General features: G+C 37.7%; 1 protein-coding gene across 1 annotated transcript in view; it reads right to left on the bottom strand.

Annotated features, from left to right (window-relative positions):
- Positions 1-19408, bottom strand: part of LOC126210328 (zinc finger and SCAN domain-containing protein 30-like) — a 206898-nt gene that overhangs the window by 98235 nt on the left and 89255 nt on the right. The window contains exon 5 of the mRNA XM_049939530.1: positions 6307-6408. Coding sequence (XP_049795487.1) covers positions 6307-6408 — 102 coding nt within the window. The remainder of the gene's footprint in view (positions 1-6306; positions 6409-19408) is intronic.

Raw genomic sequence — 19408 nt, 5'->3', positions numbered from 1 at the left:
CATAATCTCTATGTAGACTTGAGGGAGGTGTCTGATGGTCTTGATAGTGCGTAAGTGCTATACAATTTGTCACTGCTTGGTATATCCTTTAAGTATGTTTCAGTCACTCCAGCAACACTGGCTGGTTCTAAAGCTGTCGGCACACAGACTGTGCTTCTGGATGACAACATTAAGAGTGCCAAGCTCACTGTCCTACTGAATGCTCAGAAACTATGCAACTTGTCCGTACGGTACGCGTATCTCAATGTGGTATACACATCACAGCGTGCTGCAGTGGCAATTGTTGGCTGTGTCTAACTTGCGATCACACAGTTTATTTACAAAATGGATGAGTACAAAATTCCTATGTTAGCTTTAATGCACATTTCCTCCCTTGTCCATATGCCAATAAACGTTAATATCAATGAAAATGTTATAAGGCAGAAAGGAAAGAACAGTGAAACCTCACGTAGCAAGCATAATTTGTTCCAGAATATTCCTCATAATGCAAAACACTCATTAAGTGAAACAATTTATCCCATATAAATTAATGTAAAATATGATAATGCATTGCATGTAGAAAAAATACTGAAAGTTTTATCTTATTCATGCCATTTATTCAATACATACAGTATTATGTACTTTATCATACACGAAACATAACTAATTCTTTTTTACTACGAAGATATCTATAGGCATTTGTTTCTGCCGAAAATGCGACACAGCATTATCGTCAAATAAATTTGTAGCGTGCATAGCCATTGCTTTATTGGGGTGATGATTTTCAATGTACCATGCAACTGATTACCATGGTTTCAGCATCTCTCTTATTGCGCCAGGAGATTACTTCTTTCTTGTTACCGCCGCCTCCACCTCCTTCTTCTCCTCCTCCTCCTACTCCTCCTTCTTCTCCTCCTCCTCCTCCGCCGAACTCCTCTCCGCAACTTCCTGGTGTGAAACGCACTGCATGTCCATAAACCCATCAGTGATCATTTCTTGGCTGTGACCTTCCATAAGCTCATCATATCAGTGTTATCCACTTCTAGTCCCCTGCTCTTGGCCAAAGAGAGAATCTCGTTGACTAAAAACAAAACAGGTATTGACTCAAAAATGCCTCAGGTCATATTTGACAACACACATTGGCCAAAGCTTATCCAAGCATATGTGAGAGTTCTCTTGGTAACCCCTTCCCAACCCTTTTTGATGATGTTGATGCAGGCAAGGATGTTGAAGTGATATTTCCAAAACTCAGTGACAGATTGAGATTGGTAGCTTCAGCCAACTCAAAGCAATGCTCAAAGAGTGCTTTAGTGTAGAGCTTCTTTAATTTAGAAATAGTCTGCTGGTCCATAGGCTGGAGTAATGAAGTAGCGTTGCGAGGCAGAAATTGGATCTTGATTAATTGAAATTCTGCAAGGAGATAGTAATTTAGGACTGAAGAATGGCCAGGAGCATTGTCCATAACAAGCAAGACATGGCGTGTGTAAAGGGACACCCTGCTATGGCATTACTTTTCCTCAGCAGAAATATTTTCCAATTTTGAAGAGGTTAATATTATCTCAAATATTTTTATAAAAAAAGATTCATATGATTTTGTACACGGTGTGTTATACTTCAAGCTAAAATCTGTAAAAAGAAATTTACTTTATTTTCTTTGTTACAATCGATATGTACTAGCTCTGAACGTAGAGTTGAAATAATTTTTTTTACAAACGATCGAAATTACGAAATATTTGACACACTTAAAATTTCTATTATTAATGATGCAATCTGATACTATTTATTATGTTTATTTCTGGATTCATTTATAAAATAATAATATATTAACAGAAATTAATTTGTCAAGAAAATTTGTAAACCCTTTGGAATATTGTTATTACTGCAGAGTGAAGTAGTAGTGGGCACGCCTCTGATGTGCTCGGACTTCTTTTTATATTTGGGAAGAACAATGTAATTTCAGCTTTGTTAATGTGAAAATTCAAAAGACAGTCTGATATAGAAAAATGTGAGGGAATAAAATATTCGTGAAAGCAAAAATACAGTGTAGGCATTCTTCAACTGTAACCATGAGATCGTAAAATATGAAAATTTCAGCTTCAAGAATCAGCCCCTAGATGTGAAGAATTGGAGTCAACTACAAGATGAAAGAAGACAAGCAAAGAGTTTATTGTAAATCTTACTCCTCTCGTATTTTTGAAAAAAAGAGACTTTACCATCGAAATTAGGAGTGACAACAAAAACAAATTTTGGGAGGGGGAGATTACAAGTGGCAGATTCATGTAAAACAAACATTATCACCATACGACCAAATACTTCATTGATTCAATCACAAAAAAGATTGTGTGTCATCCAAGCCTTGTTGTTGGACCTTCAAATCATATTTAACCCGCTCTTCTGGACTTTACACTTCTTGAAGGCTCACAGGTTTAATTTTCAAATCGCTGCATTGGCACAGAACAGCACTGAGGGACAGTTTTTCGTTGGCTTGTGACCGGGCAATGTATTCTCTTCTGCTGTTATAAAGGTAAGCTTCGGCATCTTTTTCCAGAATATACCCATCCTGTAACAACCAAAAACCTGTTCTACATCTACATGGATACCCTGCAAATTACATTTAAGTGCCTGGCAGAGGGTTCATCAACCCACCTTCACTATTCTCTGTTATTCCAATCTCGTACGGCGCACGGAAATAACGAACGCCTGTATGTTTCCGTACGAGCTCTGATGTCTCTTATTTTATGATGGTGATCATTTCTCCCTATGTAGGTCAGTGTCAACAAAATATTTTTGCATTCAGAGGAGAAAGCTGGTGATTGGAATTTCATGAGAAGATTCCGTCACAAAAAAAAGGCCTCCGTTTTAATGATGTCATGGCAGTTAACCCTCAGAATCTACGAGCACCTTGAAGTAGCTGATGGAGTTCTGTCCTGTCTTTGTGTCAGAGCTGCCTGCTTTGACATGCCTCACTACACTGTGGATGCCGGTTGTTCTCTTAAACTTGTGAACCACGCACGGCTTCCCTTTAACACGTCTTTGGCCACTGACAATCCTGGGGTCTTCTTAATGAAGTCAGCAAAACTCCTTCTCACTTCCTCACAAATTATGTTCTCTTTAATAGTGTCACCTTGCAATTGATTTTCACTTATCCATTTAAGGAGCATCCTTTCGACATCATACAGAATACAAAACCATAGTTTATATACTCTTGTCACTCCGTTTGAAGCATCTATCTCCTTACTCTTGTCCTTGTTCTTGAGGATAATGCAAACCATTGATGTAGACAGACTGTATGTGCATACTAAATCAAGAATGCTCACATCACATTTGTGTTTTTCAATTATCTTACGTTTCATTTCCAAGGCCATTTTCTTTCTCTTATGGTTGTCTTCTTGTGGCTTTATCCTTGGTGACACTTCTACAAAGGTTATTAAAATTTGCACACACAAAAAACACTGTGTTAACCCAAGTTTAGAAACATATGTGACTACAAGCTGCACTGAGGTGGTAGCAGAAAGAGTGCTATACCCAGACTGCCCTACATACTAAAGACATTGTTTATATGCCACTGCCGACAATGAAAGTGTTCATACTGTTAAACGTTTCCCATGGAACACACAAACACCTGCTGACATCACACTAAATTGTCATCACTCATTTGTTTACATCTACATCTACAAAGATACTCTGTAAAACCCACTTAAGTGCAAGACAGAGGGTTAATCAAACCACCTTCACAATAATTCTTTATTATTCCAATCTCGAAGAGTGTGCGAAATAAATGAACACCTATATCTTTCTTCACAAGCTCTGATTTCCCTTATTTTATTATTATTATGATTGTTTTTCTCTATGTAGGTCGGCATCAACAAAATATCTTCGCAATCAGTGGAGAAAGTTGGTGACTGGAATTTTGTGAGAAGATTGCTCCACAGTGAAAAATGCCTTTGTTTTAATGATATCCACACCAAATCCCGTATCAAGTCCGTGACACTATCTCCCCTATTTTGGGATAATACAGAACATGCTGCTCTTCTTTGAACTTTATCGACGTACTCCATTAATCCTATCTGATAAGGATCCCACACCGCGCAGCACTACTCCAAAAAGAGGACGGACAAGCGTAGTGTTGGTAGTCTCTTTAGTAGCTCTGTTACATTATCCAAGTGTTCTGCCAACAAAACACAGTGTTTGGTTTGCCTTTCTCCACAACATTTTCCATATGTTCTTTCCAGTTTAAGTTGTTCATAATTGTAATTCCTGCATTTTCGTTGAATGTACAGCCTTTAGATTAGATTGATATATTGTGTAACTGAAGTTTAACGGATCCCTTTTAGTACTCATGTGGATGACCTCACATTTTGCATTATTTAGGATCAATTTTCTCACCTTCAGGTATCTTTTCTAAATCGTTTTGCAATTTGTTTCGATCTTCTGATGAGTGTACCAGGTGATAAACAGCAGCGTCATCTGCAAACAACCTAAGACAGCTGCTCAGATTGTCTCCTAAATCATTTACATAGATAAGGAACAGCGGAGGTCCTGTAACACTACCTAGTGAATTGCAAGAAATCACTTGTGTTTTACTCTACAACTTTCCGTGGTTACTATGAGCTGTGAACCCTGTGACAGGAAATCACGAATCCAGTCACATAACTGAGACGATATTCCATAAGCACACAATTTCACTACAAGCCGCTTGTGTGGTACAGTGTCAAAGGCCTTCTGGAAATCTAGAAATACAGAATCAATTTGAAATCCCTTGTCAATAGCACTCAACACTTCGCATGAGTAAAGAGCTAGTTGTGTTTCAAAGAACGATGTTTTCTAAATCAGTGTTGACGGTATGTAAACAGACTGCTCTCATCGAGGTAATTCATAATGTTCGAACATAAGATATGTTCCAAAATACTGTTCCACACTGACATTAATGATATGGGCATGTAATTTAGTTGATTACTCCTACTGCCTTTTTTGAATATTGGTGTGGCCTTTTTTGAATATTGGTGTGGCCTGTGCAACTTTCCAATGCAACTCATAATGCAAAGCATCACTCATTACAAGAGTAATTTTTTTTTACAGTTCGTTTTGCTTATTATGCGAATAACGTGTTATGGGAGGTACTCTTTAAGCGAGGTCCTATGTACCGTATTGAGTAAATATGGACATTGGCTTATAAAAGTTCCATTTCAAATACTGTGATACAAATTTGCAATAGCTCTCTACATTAGACACAAATTATTTCATCATTCTCACTTTTTAGTAAGATCTTAAGGTCATTCTTACTTGATCACTGTTCGTATTCAGTGGCAGAACCTTTAAAAGATGTGAAATACAAAACTTAAAACAGGAATTGTAAAATGTCTTACAGCAAGTAGTGCAAGCTGTCTTGTAGAGAAAGCCAATCGAAGAAATTCACTCCTCAGAAACAGCACACTTATCTTCAGATTGTATATTTCAGAATTAGTATCAGACAATACAAAACTTAAAACAGGAATTGTAAAATGTCTTACAGCAAATAGTGCAAGCTGTCTTGTAGAGAAAGCCAATCGAACAAATTCACTCCTCAGAAACAGCACACTTATCTTCAGATTGTATATTTCACAATATAGTTTTATTAAACTAATAAAGTATCAGACGCCATTAGTAAATGTGAACATTAGCAAAAAATGTTTGGATCTACTGAGAGGCAAGCCAGAGAGATATGAACTGATACCTGACAATTCTGCAGCTGTACTCTACACCGATCGTGAACAACTTGTGAACATATTCCTATAAGCTTTAACTGTATATACGTTATTAATTGACATTTAATTATAAAAATGCATTTTTGATAGATTCTCAATGTGCTGTTGCCTTGAAAATGCATATTTTCATGGTATACTACTTACAATAATTCTTTAACCACCGACATGACATTTGTAATTTTATTATAACAAACCATACAATTAAAAATAGGTTTTTGAGAGGTCTTCAATTTGTTGATGCTTAGAAACGGCATATGCTCCTCAACTGAAAGCCAAAATGGCTTATACTACAATAAGCACTTGTTTCCAGACAGAGGTTTATAGGACCTTTTTTTCTACTTTTGAAAAGTATTATCTATCATAAGACTATCTCTTATGAGGCGTATACTGCATTTGGTGCTGCATTTTTTTGTTACTAGAAAGTCCCTTCCCACTAGACTACCTTAACCTGAAGGTTTCCATGCAAAACTAAAATTCTACAGGCAGCCAATTAATATAAAGCTTGACCTTCCCCGGCTGTCAGCAGCACACCAGCAGCAGACAGGTGGGGGGGGGGGGGGGGGGGGGGGGGGAACAGACTCACCTTGAAGTCCTCTTCCTCCACTGGCTCCTCGTCTTCCTCATTCTCAATTTTCTCAACAACGAATGTGCTAGGCCCGACAATATCTTCTGAAGCTGAACATTTCTGAAACAGTTTTAAAAATTTCTTCATAAAGGCAAGAGAAGTATAACAAAAATGATGCAAAGTAGTTTATTTAAATCATGGATGCTAAGGGAACTGGATCAGGATAACAAGCTAGAGACAGAAGAAGATGAGTTTTGCTATTTTTGCAGCAGAATAACCGACGATGGCTGAAATAGAGCAGAAACAAAATGTATACTGGCTATAACAAGAAAAGCATTTCTGAAAAAGAGGAATATGTTGACATTTAATATAAATCTATGCGTTAAGAAGAGAGATGCCGTGCATGTGATGCAGGTGGTGTTCTCTAATTCCTTTGCTCTGTGTTCAACTTCACATTCAGAGTATCTGACATGCTAGATATTGCTATGCACATTTGGAAAGACTCCCTAACATGTCTCCCCCCCCCCCCCCATGCTATGATGTCAGAAACTCTGCATGCTCAACATTCGAATGCACAGTTCGAGTGCCGACAGCTTAAGGGGACTTATACATGAATAACTGTCAAAAAAATCGATTTTTTTATGTTTGTCTTGAAAAATTGTCTTTAGTTTTCTGAACGAGAAAAAGTTTACTTCTAGGAAAATGGACCACAGAAAGTACCAAAATTAGAGGAATTTAAAATTATCCATGTTGACGTTATTAAACAGGCAGCTGACGTTGCACTGCCAGGCCAGTTGTGACCTTCACAAGTGAAACACGGACATTAACATGTACTGACAAGCAGCAGCTCAAGATATTTGATCGTGGGATTCTGCGCAAGATGTACGGGGCAGTTCAGAATAACCAGGTTGGACATATCTCTTACAGAAAGTAGAAACATCCACCTCAGCAGCATTAGTTTAATTTGTGAATGTATGACAACCTTGTATTTTTTGGGTTATCAATCTGGGAAAAGACCTCATCTTATAATAGGATATGTATTTATTAACGAATATAAATGTTAATTAACAAAAAACTGTATAATTTTTTAATAAAAATATATTTTAATTACTAATTGCATAAATGACACTAATCACAAGGAATTCAAATTTGGTGCAAAAATGCAAACCGTGAAATGGAACATAAAACAATTTTCGATTTATGGAGACTGGACATTAATATGATGATTCTTTGTTTATTCACTTAACAATAACGTATTTCACTGATATCTATCAAATTATAATTTATTTTCTTATTAGCAGTAATTCAAAATAATTAGATATTATTTTATTAAAAACATGTTTAATGTATGATAATTAACATTTCTATTTGGTAATATGTACAGAATTTAAATAAATGGAAAAATGTTTTGCTTCTAGTGAGATCCAGTGCCAATCTTCTACCAGTGTAGGGTAGAGCTATTGCTGATTATGTTGATAGTGGAAATCTTCCAATCCTTGAAGTTGGATTTATTGAGTTATTTGAATATTACAACATACTGCTTTACAAAATCGATATCTGGACAATGCCCTTCAAATCCTACAAGTATGAAGAAAATCTTAGATGACCAGTCTGTAAGGCCCTCTAGTAAGTACAGAGACTGACATAGTCAATAAGAAAGGAGCAATAAACATCAGCACAGACACACCCTACACCACGAAGGAGCACTCCAGAACAAGTAAAAATTGCTATGAGTTAAGAAGTCTTTTCCGAAGGTAATTCTCTCTAGTGTTTAATGCTACAGATTGGTATACAATTTGATCCTGTAACTTTAGTGATGAAACCCATACACAGATCATGGGAATGACAATATTCTTAGTTACTGTGAACTTTCTGTTTTTCATAATTTCGATGCTTTATTAGATGGTCAATGCAATTAGACTTACAAACATACTATTTGATATCATAGTATTATTATTGTATATAAATTTATGAATTATGGGTGATTCTAGGATACTTCATATTTTGTAAACAACTCGCAAATATTTAGACCATTTCTACCGAACATCTAACGGTAGCAATTATAATAAAATTTTCCGCAAGACACTTAAGTCTCATCTTTATCTACAATACTGATGGAAGCCGAAGAAATGAATTAAAATTTGTGCCACGGCCAGTACTCGAATCCAGGTCTTCTTGCTTACTGGACAGAAATGTTGACCATAGTGCTGCAGTAGTGTAATGGTCAGCATTGTAAGCAAGAACACACAGGTTCGAGTCCCAGCCATGGTACAAATTTTAATTCATTTCTTCAGCTTCCACAATTAACTGTAGCAAATTGATCACTTTTTTTCAAAATCTTAGAGAATATGCTAGTAACAAGATCCATTGAGGAATTAAAATGTAAATAAACTTTTATTTGTACGAATTCTTTATAATATGCAAGTCCCTAAATTTCAATCTGAAAATGTTTTACTATCAAAATTAAACTTACACAAGATTTTTAACTATATTTTCTAATAACAAATCCTATGTTAAAACTATAAAGGGTTTATAGTTTTAAATGAAATTCCACGTACACATCTAACAATACTTTGTAATATCAGAACAGTAAGTTCCATATACTGTGGCGCCAGTGCCCACAAACGAAGTATAGCATTATACAGAGTATAGTGTGGTTGTTGTTGTTGTACTTTAGGTGTCGTTACTTGTTGCCATAAATGTGTAATGCATTATGTTTATTTAAGTATTATAATAAATGTAGAGCAATTTTTAAAAAAGTGTTTGGTTAACCCATGCAGTTACCACATACCCAGACCATTTACCAATACTGAATAAATTTTCATAGTTACTATCATAGTTACTATCATACCATCAGTTTGTATGGAGTGTAGCCATGTATGGAAGTGAAACATGGACGATAACTAGTTTGGACAAGAAGAGAATAGAAGCTATCGAAATGTGGTGCTACAGAAGAATGCTGAAGATAAGGTGGGTAGATCACGTAACTAATGAGGAGGTATTGAATAGAATTGGGGAGAAGAGAAGTTTGTGGCACAACTTGACTAGAAGAAGGGATCGGTTGGTAGGACACGTTTTGAGGCATCAAGGGATCACAAATTTAGCATTGGAGGGCAGCGTGGAGGGTAAAAATCGTAGAGGGAGACCAAGAGATGAATACATCAAGCAGATTCAGAAGGATGTAGGTCGTAGTAGGTACTGGGAGATGAAGAAGCTTGCACAGGATAGAGTAGCATGGAGAGCTGCATCAAACCAGTCTCAGGACTGAAGACGACAACAACGACAACAACAACAACAACAACAACAACTATCATTTATGCATTTGCCATTCAAACTTCTCTCTCTAGGTGTGGTACATTGGAGTTGTTCCAACAGAATCACCTCCAGCTTTTCAAAGTTTATTGTTTGCAACAATTATGAAATTTGTTACTTCATGAAGTGTCGAATGGTAGATATCACAAGTGTAGCCTTGTATAGTAATGATACAAGGATGATAAGTGGTCGACGTAAGAAGAGAATAGATGCTTTTCAAATGTGGCGCTGGAGAAGAATGCCGATGATTAGGTGGGTAGATCAAATAACTAAGGATGAGGCACTACATCAAATTGGAGAAAAATAAATTTATGGTACGATGTAGCTGAAAGAGGACAGTTCACTTCCTCTGAATTGCATCCATTTAAACAAGTGCCTTTAAGGAGGTGATTTTCGCTATGAATATGGTACAGCGGAAGTAATATACAGAACATTTATATCATGGATACTAATGCTTTAGATGACCTGAAGCGATGTGAAGTTGGATTGCAAAATTCACACCTCTCCCCCATAGGTTGACTTACTTGGCATGTACAGCCGATCCTCTTCTCTTGATTTCTGGCTAAGAAAACTTCTTCTCCAAAGAATACTGCTGGTTAACAGGAATTTATAAGACTCACTCTCTACTTTTGAAATAATTTAGTACTCAAAGAATACTTTTAGTTCAGTCTTGGTATATTTCAACTTCCATAAATAATATATTCACCAATTCTCACATCAATATTCGAATGTTTACAAGCCAACCGATTCATCTCGCATTAGACTCGATAAAATACATCTTAAATAAAGTTGGTTTAACAACCACATAATTTATGAACCTGTCTTGCCCCTAGCGAGTCCAATATGTGAAGTACTTAAAAATCTATAATCAACTGTTCATTTTTCTTTAACAACAATCACAGTCACTAAAACAGCAAAGAATATTACATAATTACTTCTTGTTCTTTCATCACAGCTTCTGTGGCGCTAGCGGCAAACACTTGTCGGCGTCGTTCGACCGCCACGCTTACAGTCTTCTTACAACAAAATTCCAACCTGCACACAGAAACAGGTGCCACAGTAGATACGTTTCCACTCTTCCACTTATATTTAAAATATCGTCCTGTGTTCGAGATGGTAGAAGAACAAGTGGTTCTAGAATTTACACGGAAATTCTCGAAGCACTACATATCCCTCACCTCAGCTCAAACATGCGATATTTTATACGTAATCACCATGTATGTTAATATCCCACACAATACTAATTCACATTTTAACTAGGATACATTATATTTCTTTTAATAATCGTGAACAGCCTTTTATTCGATACTTAGCTCTTCTTTTTTCATTCTACTTCGATAATAACAACTTGAGCATTTCACCTAATGTTGGGAGTCAGTTCTTTTACATCTAGGAATCGTGTGAACAACATTTCTGATTTCCAACCGTAAACTCCAGGTGTCATAGACAATTGATTATTTCATCCTTCATTTTAATTCTTTGTACTATTTTTTCTTTAGCATGTACTAATTTCATTATGCACAGTAGTTTCACAGGAACTCTGGGCAAATGAAAGTGTTCTTTCTGTCAGTCATAACACATAATAATGCTACTGGTACATAGAATTCAATCTTACTAGAATCATTCCTATAAAATGTGTGACTTCTGTCACAATACTGTCCTTTTCCCCTAGGATCAGTACCTATACCTTACATGTGGGTTGACCCTATGAGTGCACTTCCTCCTCCCTTTCTGGTAGGTACGCCCCATCATAATACATCCCTATTCATCAGGCCACAAGTCGTCCTATCTCTATGTTGATATGTCTGCCTTATATCCTTAGCTAGCAAATGCCGGGTATGCCTCCCTTATCCTTTGTGAGTAGGCCTCATGGTTCATTGCCCTAGTATACATACATTTCATGTATACTATAATTAAATATTTCCTGGTAAAAATAAAAATCTATTTTACACTTCATTCTCCCTTCTTAATACTTATACCTTGGAGTCCTCCTCTACTTTTCAACTTCTTTACTCTTAACAGATACTATGTCTACCTATACTTCGACTTGACATTCCTCAATAATTATCACAATCGATTCCTCTCTGGTTTATGCTCTCTTACCTCACTCACGCCTTCTTCTTAAATACTCAACGTGGAATCCTCCTAGTTTTTTATATGTATATTTATATGCCCCCCCCCTCCCCCCATGAACCATGGACCTTGCCGTTGGTGGGGAGGCTTGCGTGCCTCAGCGATACAGATAGCCGTACCGTAGGTACAACCACAACGGAGGGGTATCTGTTGAGAGGCCAGACAAACGTGTGGTTCCTGTAGATGGGCAGCAGCCTTTTCACTAGTTGCAAGGGCAACAGTCTGGATGATTGACTGATCTGGCCTTGTAACAATAACCAAAACGGCCTTGCTGTGCTGGTACTGCGAACGGCTGAAAGCAAGGGGAAACTACGGCCGTAATTTTTCCCGAGGGCATGCAGCTTTACTGTATGATTAAATGATGATGGCATCCTCTTGGGTAAAATGTTCCGGAGGTAAAATAGTCCCCCATTCGGATCTCCGGGCGGGGACTACACAAGAGGATGTCGTTATCAGGAGAAAGAAAACTGGCGTTCTACAGATTGGAGCGTGGATTGTCAGATCCCTTAATCGGGCAGGTAGGTTAGAAAATTTGAAAAGGGAAATGGATAGGTTAAAGTTAGATATAGTGGGAATTAGTGAAGTTCGGTGGCAGGAGGAACAAGACTTCTGGTCAGGTGACTACAGGGTTATAAACACAAAGTCAAATAGGGGTAATGCAGGAGTAGGTTTAATAATGAATAGGAAAACAGGAACGCGGGTAAGCTACTACAAACAGCTTAGTGAATGCATTATTGTGGCCAAGATAGATACGAAGCCCACACCTACTACAGTAGTACAAGTTTATATGCCAACTAGCTCTGCAGATGACGAAGAAATTGAAGAAATGTATGATGAAATAAAAGAAATTATTCAGATAGTGAAGGGAGATGAAAATTTAATAGTCATGGGTGACAGGAATTCGAGTGTAGGAAAAGGGAGAGAAGGAAACGTAGTAGGAGAATATGGATTGGGGGTAAGAAATGAAAGAGGAAGCCACCTGGTAGAATTTTGCACAGAGCACAACTTAATCATAGCTAACACTTGGTTTAAGAATCATGATAGAAGGTTGTATACATGGAAGAACCCTGGAGATACTAAAAGGTATCAGATAGATTATATAATGGTAACACAGAGATTTAGGAACCAGGTTTTAAATTGTAAGACGTTTCCAGGGGCAGATGTGGACTCTGACCACAATCTATTGGTTATGAACTGTAGATTAAAACTGAAGAAACTGCAAAAAGGTGGGAATTTAAGGAGATGGGACCTGTATAAACTGACTAAACCAGGGGTTGTACAGAGTTTCAGGGAGAGCATAAGGGAACAATTGACAGGAATGAGGGAAAGAAATACAGTAGAAGAAGAATGGGTAGCTTTGAGGGATGAAGTAGTGAAGGCAGCAGAGGATCAAGTAGGTAAAAAGACGAGGGCTACTAGAAATCCTTGGGTAACAAAAGAAATATTGAATTTAATTGATGAAAGGAGAAAATATAAAAATGCAGTAAATGAAGCAGGCAAAAAGGAATACAAACATCTCAAAAATGAGATCGACAGGAAGTGCAAAATGGCTAAGCAGGGATGGCTAGAGGACAAATGTAAGGATGTAGAGGCTTATCTCACTAGGGGTAAGATAGATACTGCCTACAGGAAAATTAAAGAGACCTTTGGAGAAAAGAGAACCACTTGTATGAACATCAAGAGCTCAGATGGAAACCCAGTTCTAAGCAAAGAAGGGAAAGCAGAAAGGTGGAACGAGTATATAGAGGGTCTATACAAGGGCGATGTACTTGAGGACAATATTATGGAAATGGAAGAGGATGTAGATGAAGATGAAATGGGAGATACGATACTGCGTGAAGAGTTTAACAGAGCACTGAAAGACCTGAGTCGAAACAAGGCCCCCGGAGTAGACAACATTCCATTGGAACTACTGACGGCCTTGGGAGAGCCAGTCCTGACAAAACTCTACCATCTGGTGAGCAAGATGTATGAAACAGGCGAAAAACCCTCAGACTTCAAGAAGAATATAATAATTCCAATCCCAAAGAAAGCAGGTGTTGACAGATGTGAGAATTACCGAACAATCAGTTTAATAAGCCACAGCTGCAAAATACTAACGCGAATTATTTACAGACGAATGGAAAAACTAGTAGAAGCCGACCTCGGGGAAGATCAGTTTGGATTCCGTAGAAATACTGGAACACGTGAGGCAATACTGACCTTACGACTTATCTTAGAAGAAAGATTAAGGAAAGGCAAACCTACGTTTTTAGCATTTGTAGACTTAGAGAAAGCTTTTGACAATGTTGACTGGAATACTCTCTTTCAAATTCTAAAGGTGGCAGGGGTAAAATACAGGGAGCGAAAGGCTATTTACAATTTGTACAGAAACCAGATGGCAGTTATAAGAGTCGAGGGACATGAAAGGGAAGCAGTGGTTGGGAAGGGAGTAAGACAGGGTTGTAGCCTCTCCCCGATGTTATTCAATCTGTATATTGAGCAAGCAGTAAAGGAAACAAATGAAAAATTCGGAGTAGGTATTAAAATCCATGGAGAAGAAATAAAAACTTTGAGGTTCGCCGATGACATTGTAATTCTGTCAGAGACAGCAAAGGACTTGGAAGAGCAGTTGAACGGAATGGATGGTGTCTTGGAAGGAGGATATAAGATGAACATCAACAAAAGCAAAACGAGGATAATGGAATGTATTCGAATTAAGTCGGGTGATGCTGAGGGGATTAGATTAGGAAATGAGACACTTAAAGTAGTAAAGGAGTTTTGCTATTTGGGGAGCAAAATAACTGATGATGGTCGGAGTAGAGAGGATATAAAATGTAGAATGGCAATGGCAAGGAAAGCGTTTCTGAAGAAGAGAAATTTGTTAACATCGAGTATAGATTTAAGTGTCAGGAAGTCATTTCTGAAAGTATTTGTATGGAGTGTAGCCATGTATGGAAGTGAAACATGGACGGTAAATAGTTTGGACAAGAAGAGAATAGAAGCTTTCGAAATGTGGTGCTACAGAAGAATGCTGAAGATTAGATGGGTAGATCACATAACTAATGAGGAGGTACTGAATAGGATTGGGGAGAAGAGGAGTTTGTGGCACAACTTGACCAGAAGAAGGGATCGGTTGGTAGGACGTATTCTGAGGCATCAAGGGATCACCAATTTAGTATTGGAGGGCAGCGTGGAGGGTAAAAATCGTAGAGGGAGACCAAGAGATGAATACACTAAGCAGATTCAGAAGGATGTAGGTTGCAGTAGGTACTGGGAGATGAAGAAGCTTGCACAGGATAGAGTAGCATGGAGAGCTGCATCAAACCAGTCTCAGGACTGAAGACCACAACAACAACAACATATTTATATGCGATATTGAATTGTCATAGTTCTTTGTGTGTGTGTGTGTGTGTGTGTGTGTGTGTGTGTGTGTGTGCACGCGCGTGTGCGTGTGCGCAATGTAGAACCGTCACAATAAACAATGTGTGCATATTTCCCGATGTACACATACCTTTCCCCTCCACCACTTGACAGTTCTCACCTTTTGACAGGTTTCTAGTCAGTAGTTTCATTGTTTGCATACCTGTGTATCTTTGTGTGTATGCTGATGTGTGTTTGTGCAGCCTGATTCTTCGGCCTTCTTATGTGAAGATAAGTTGTAGGTTATTGGGAACCACAGAAACCAGGAAGGATTTCTGCGATAGAAGTAGATGGATATGGAATGAGGGAGAAATAGATAGATCCTCAAACGAAAAGTAAGAAAGGAAAAAAATAGATGTGGTTGCTAAGTTCAAAGAAGAGAAAGAAGACAGCCCCAAAGACAGGAAACCATTCCCACCCCCCTTCTCCAGGATCCCTACCTTTCCAGTACTTGAGTGAGAAGCCACAGGAGGTATGTTGTTAAATCGTATCCTACAGAATGGGCAGTCTCACCTTCACCCTTGAGGTCCATGAAAGGAATCTTAGCAACCCCTATGGAAACGGCAAATGGTGAAGAATCAGGCACACTTGTTAGCGAGGGTTGTCTGAAAGGTGTGATGTGTGTTTAGTGTTAGCCATGACTTATCTGTAAGTGTAAATCGTACTTTTATCTACACTACCCACCCCTTTCAAAATTGATATAAACCCTCCCGTCTATATCATATCTCATAAAAGTTATAAAATATTCTATACAAAATAGAAAATTATACACTACGATAAAATAGTTGTTCTGTTCGGCACATTTTTTGTCTAGAGATCACTGTTTATCCGTGGTTCTCTTACGCCAGTCTTTACGTTATGGTCATATACAGTTTTCTAAATACTAAAATTACAGGATAGTTTAAGAATTCAGTAACAGACTACAGAATAGTTTAAGATTTGAAGGGAATTCGGTGCAGGGGAACTATTTTGGAAGAAACGCCGAAAACAATTCGGTATCCGACGGTCGTCACTTCACCCGTTAACACAGAACGTTAACATCCCTGTGGGATATACAACTTTATATCCTTTACATAGTATTTTCCCTTCTCTGATCCAGTTGTAGGATGTCCTACCATTTGTATTTGGAAAGGTCGTTTATATTTCTTCAGGGCAGAACTCTGAAGATGTTATTTTACCAGAACTAGGTCAATGACCTTGTACTCAGGTTCAACAGCTTTCTCATTATGTTTACTCACTCTTTGTTGTGCCTTTTCAACTAAATTTCTGGAAACTATTTCCCGATTAAGATCGTAATCTAAAGTAGGTTGTTCAACTAAAACATTTAATCAGAGGTTCTCCTTGATAAATGCAGTATTTCATTTAAAATACGCTCAAAGTCTTTAATTTTCATCGCCCATAAAGAATGCTATTCGTGGCAGTAGGGTGTGGCATAATTTCCCAATTTCTTTCATAACTCTTTCACTCGGATTCAATGACGGGTTATAGTTGGATATTAATACTTCACGAATATCTTCCCAAACTAGAAATTCTTTAAATTCGTTACTGACAAATTGTGGTCCATTATCTGTGAGAAATTGTTTCGGTTTTCCTACCTCCAGAAAGTACTGTTGCAAACAGTCTGTGTATTTACTCTTTTGATAGGATATAACTTAACATACTTTGACCGGCATTCTATGATGACTAAAATGTACAACACTGCTCCCTTTCCTTTCGGAACCGGTCCAAACCAATCAACTGCTGTAAGATCGTGAAACAATTTAGGAATAATCGGGTACATTCTGTATTTAACATGAGTGTTACTCTCTTTCACCTTCTGACAGATCTCACAGGTTCTGATTTAAGAGGCCACTTTACACCCTAGCTTCTTAAAATAATAAACTTATTTATGTGGGCTATACACTTTTTTATTTCGAAGTGTCCATATCCTGTATGAACATACCATACAATTTAGTCTTCCATTAACTTCGGAATGCATATGCGCCAACGTTGCTATGTTATACTGTCTCTCCAAAACAAATTATGCCCTATAATTTTCCACTTTTCTGCTTGATTAGGAGGTAAGGAATTACTGATAAACATAGCAAACATTTCTGAAAAATAGGGATCATGATGGATGTTATCTGTTACTTTTCAAGCCATCTCTTGTACCCTGGTATGCTAATATTCTGCTCTCAAAAAATTAATTGAAAAAATTACGCCGGGTCCTTCCATACGTTTTAACTCTTCCATGCTTACAGGCAACCTGGACAAAGCATCTGGTACAATATTCTCAGACCTTTTACATACTGTATCCTAATGTTATATTCCTGTAAGAACAACATCCATCTAATTAATTAATTATGTAACAATCTACTATTCATTAGAAAAGATAGAGCCTGATGACTTGTATAGACACGGATTTCTGACCCCCATACTAGTGTTTGAAATTTCTGGATACTCCATACAATTGCTTACAGTTCCTTTTCAATAGCCATGTAAATTAATTCATGTTTATTCAGACTACAACTAGCAAAGGCTATGGTTCGATGTTCTCCACGATCTAGATCCCACTCTCCTTCGAAGAGTACTCCAGCGATACCATACTCAGATGCATGGATCGAAATATTAAATATCCCACCCATAATCGGATGATGTAGTAGAGGTGATTCTACTAGCGTTCTCTTGATGTTTTCAAACGCATCATTTGCCTCTTGATCCCATACCCAAGGTTTTCCCTTTCTTAATGAATGTAAAATTCTTGCGTCGTCCAGTTCTTGGCTTCGTATATATCGTCTATAGTATCTGGCCATAACTATAAATCCCTTCAATTGTCCTATGTTTCTAGGGGGAGGACATTCTTTAATAGCTTTTATGCATTCAAGATCCAGTCTGATCCCCTGCACCCCTGAAATATGCCCAAAAACATATGCTCTTGCCACGCAAAGTGTGATTTAGACAATTTCACGGTAGCACCTCTACCTTTAAATTTTTTTAGGGTCTTACTCAAAGTTAGACAATGTTCTTCCCATGTAGCTGATATTTTGAGGATATCATACACATATATTATTAAATCCTGTAACAAATCTCTCCCTAATGCCTCATCCAACGCATGTATAAATACTGATGCTGATATATTAAGTCCAAATGGTAACACATTGAAATGATATGATTTACCATCAAACAAAAACACGGTATACTTCTTTGATTCGGGATGTAACCTAATTTTCCAATATCCTGCAGTCAGGTCCATCATGCTAAAAAAAAACCTTGCTTTCTCAAATTTGGATAACAATTCATCGATGTTAATGGGTCTGTCTCCTTCTGTCTCTATATACTTATTCAATGTACGCCTGTCTAGCACTAACCGTACACCTCCTGTGACCTTTTTTACCACTACTAAAGGGTTATTCATGATGCTAGAACTACGTTCTATTATTTGTTGTCAATCATTTTGTCAATTGCCTCCTTAACTGATTCTTTCACCGGTATTAGATATGGCTTACAGAAAAATGGAGTGTCATCTTTGATTTTAAACTTCCATATGTAATCGCTGATATTACCGGGACGATCGGAAAATGTTGTTGTTGTTGTTGTTGTTGTTGTGGTCTTCAGTCCTGAGACTGGTTTGATGCAGCTCTCCATGCTACTCTATCCTGTGCAAGCTTCTTCATCTCCCAGTACCTACTGCAACCTACATCCCTCTGAATCTGCTTAGTGTATTCAACTCTTGAGCTCCCTCTGCGATTTTTACCCTCCAAGCTACCCCCAAATACTAAATTGATGATCCCTTGAAGCCTCAGAACATGTCCTACCAACCGATCCCTTCTTCTAGTCAAGTTGTGCCACAAACTCCTCTTCTCCCCAATTCTATACAATATCTCATCATTAGTTATGTGATCTGCACATCTAATCTTCGGCATTCTTCTGTAGCACCGCATTTCGAAAGCTTCTATTCTCTTCTTGTCCAAACTATTTATCGTCCATGTTTCACTTCCATAAATGGCTATGCTCCATAGAAATACTTTCAGAAACGACTTCCTGACACTTAAATCTATACTTGATGTTAACAAATTTCTCTTCTTTAGAAACACTTTCCTTGCCATTGCCAGTCTACATTTTATATCCTCCCTACTTCGACAATCATCAGTTATTTTGCTCCCCAAATAGCAAAACTCCTTTACTGCTTTAAGTGCCTCATTTCCGAATCTATTTCCCTCAGCATCACCCGACTTAATTCGACTACATTCAATTATCCTCGTTTTGCTTTTGTTGATGTTCATCTTATATCCTC

This window comes from Schistocerca nitens, chromosome 10, assembly GCF_023898315.1.
Source record: "Schistocerca nitens isolate TAMUIC-IGC-003100 chromosome 10, iqSchNite1.1, whole genome shotgun sequence".
Lineage (NCBI taxonomy): Eukaryota > Metazoa > Arthropoda > Insecta > Orthoptera > Acrididae > Schistocerca > Schistocerca nitens.
The sequence above is the reverse complement of the archived record's forward strand: the minus strand, read 5'-3'. Positions and strand labels throughout refer to the sequence as shown.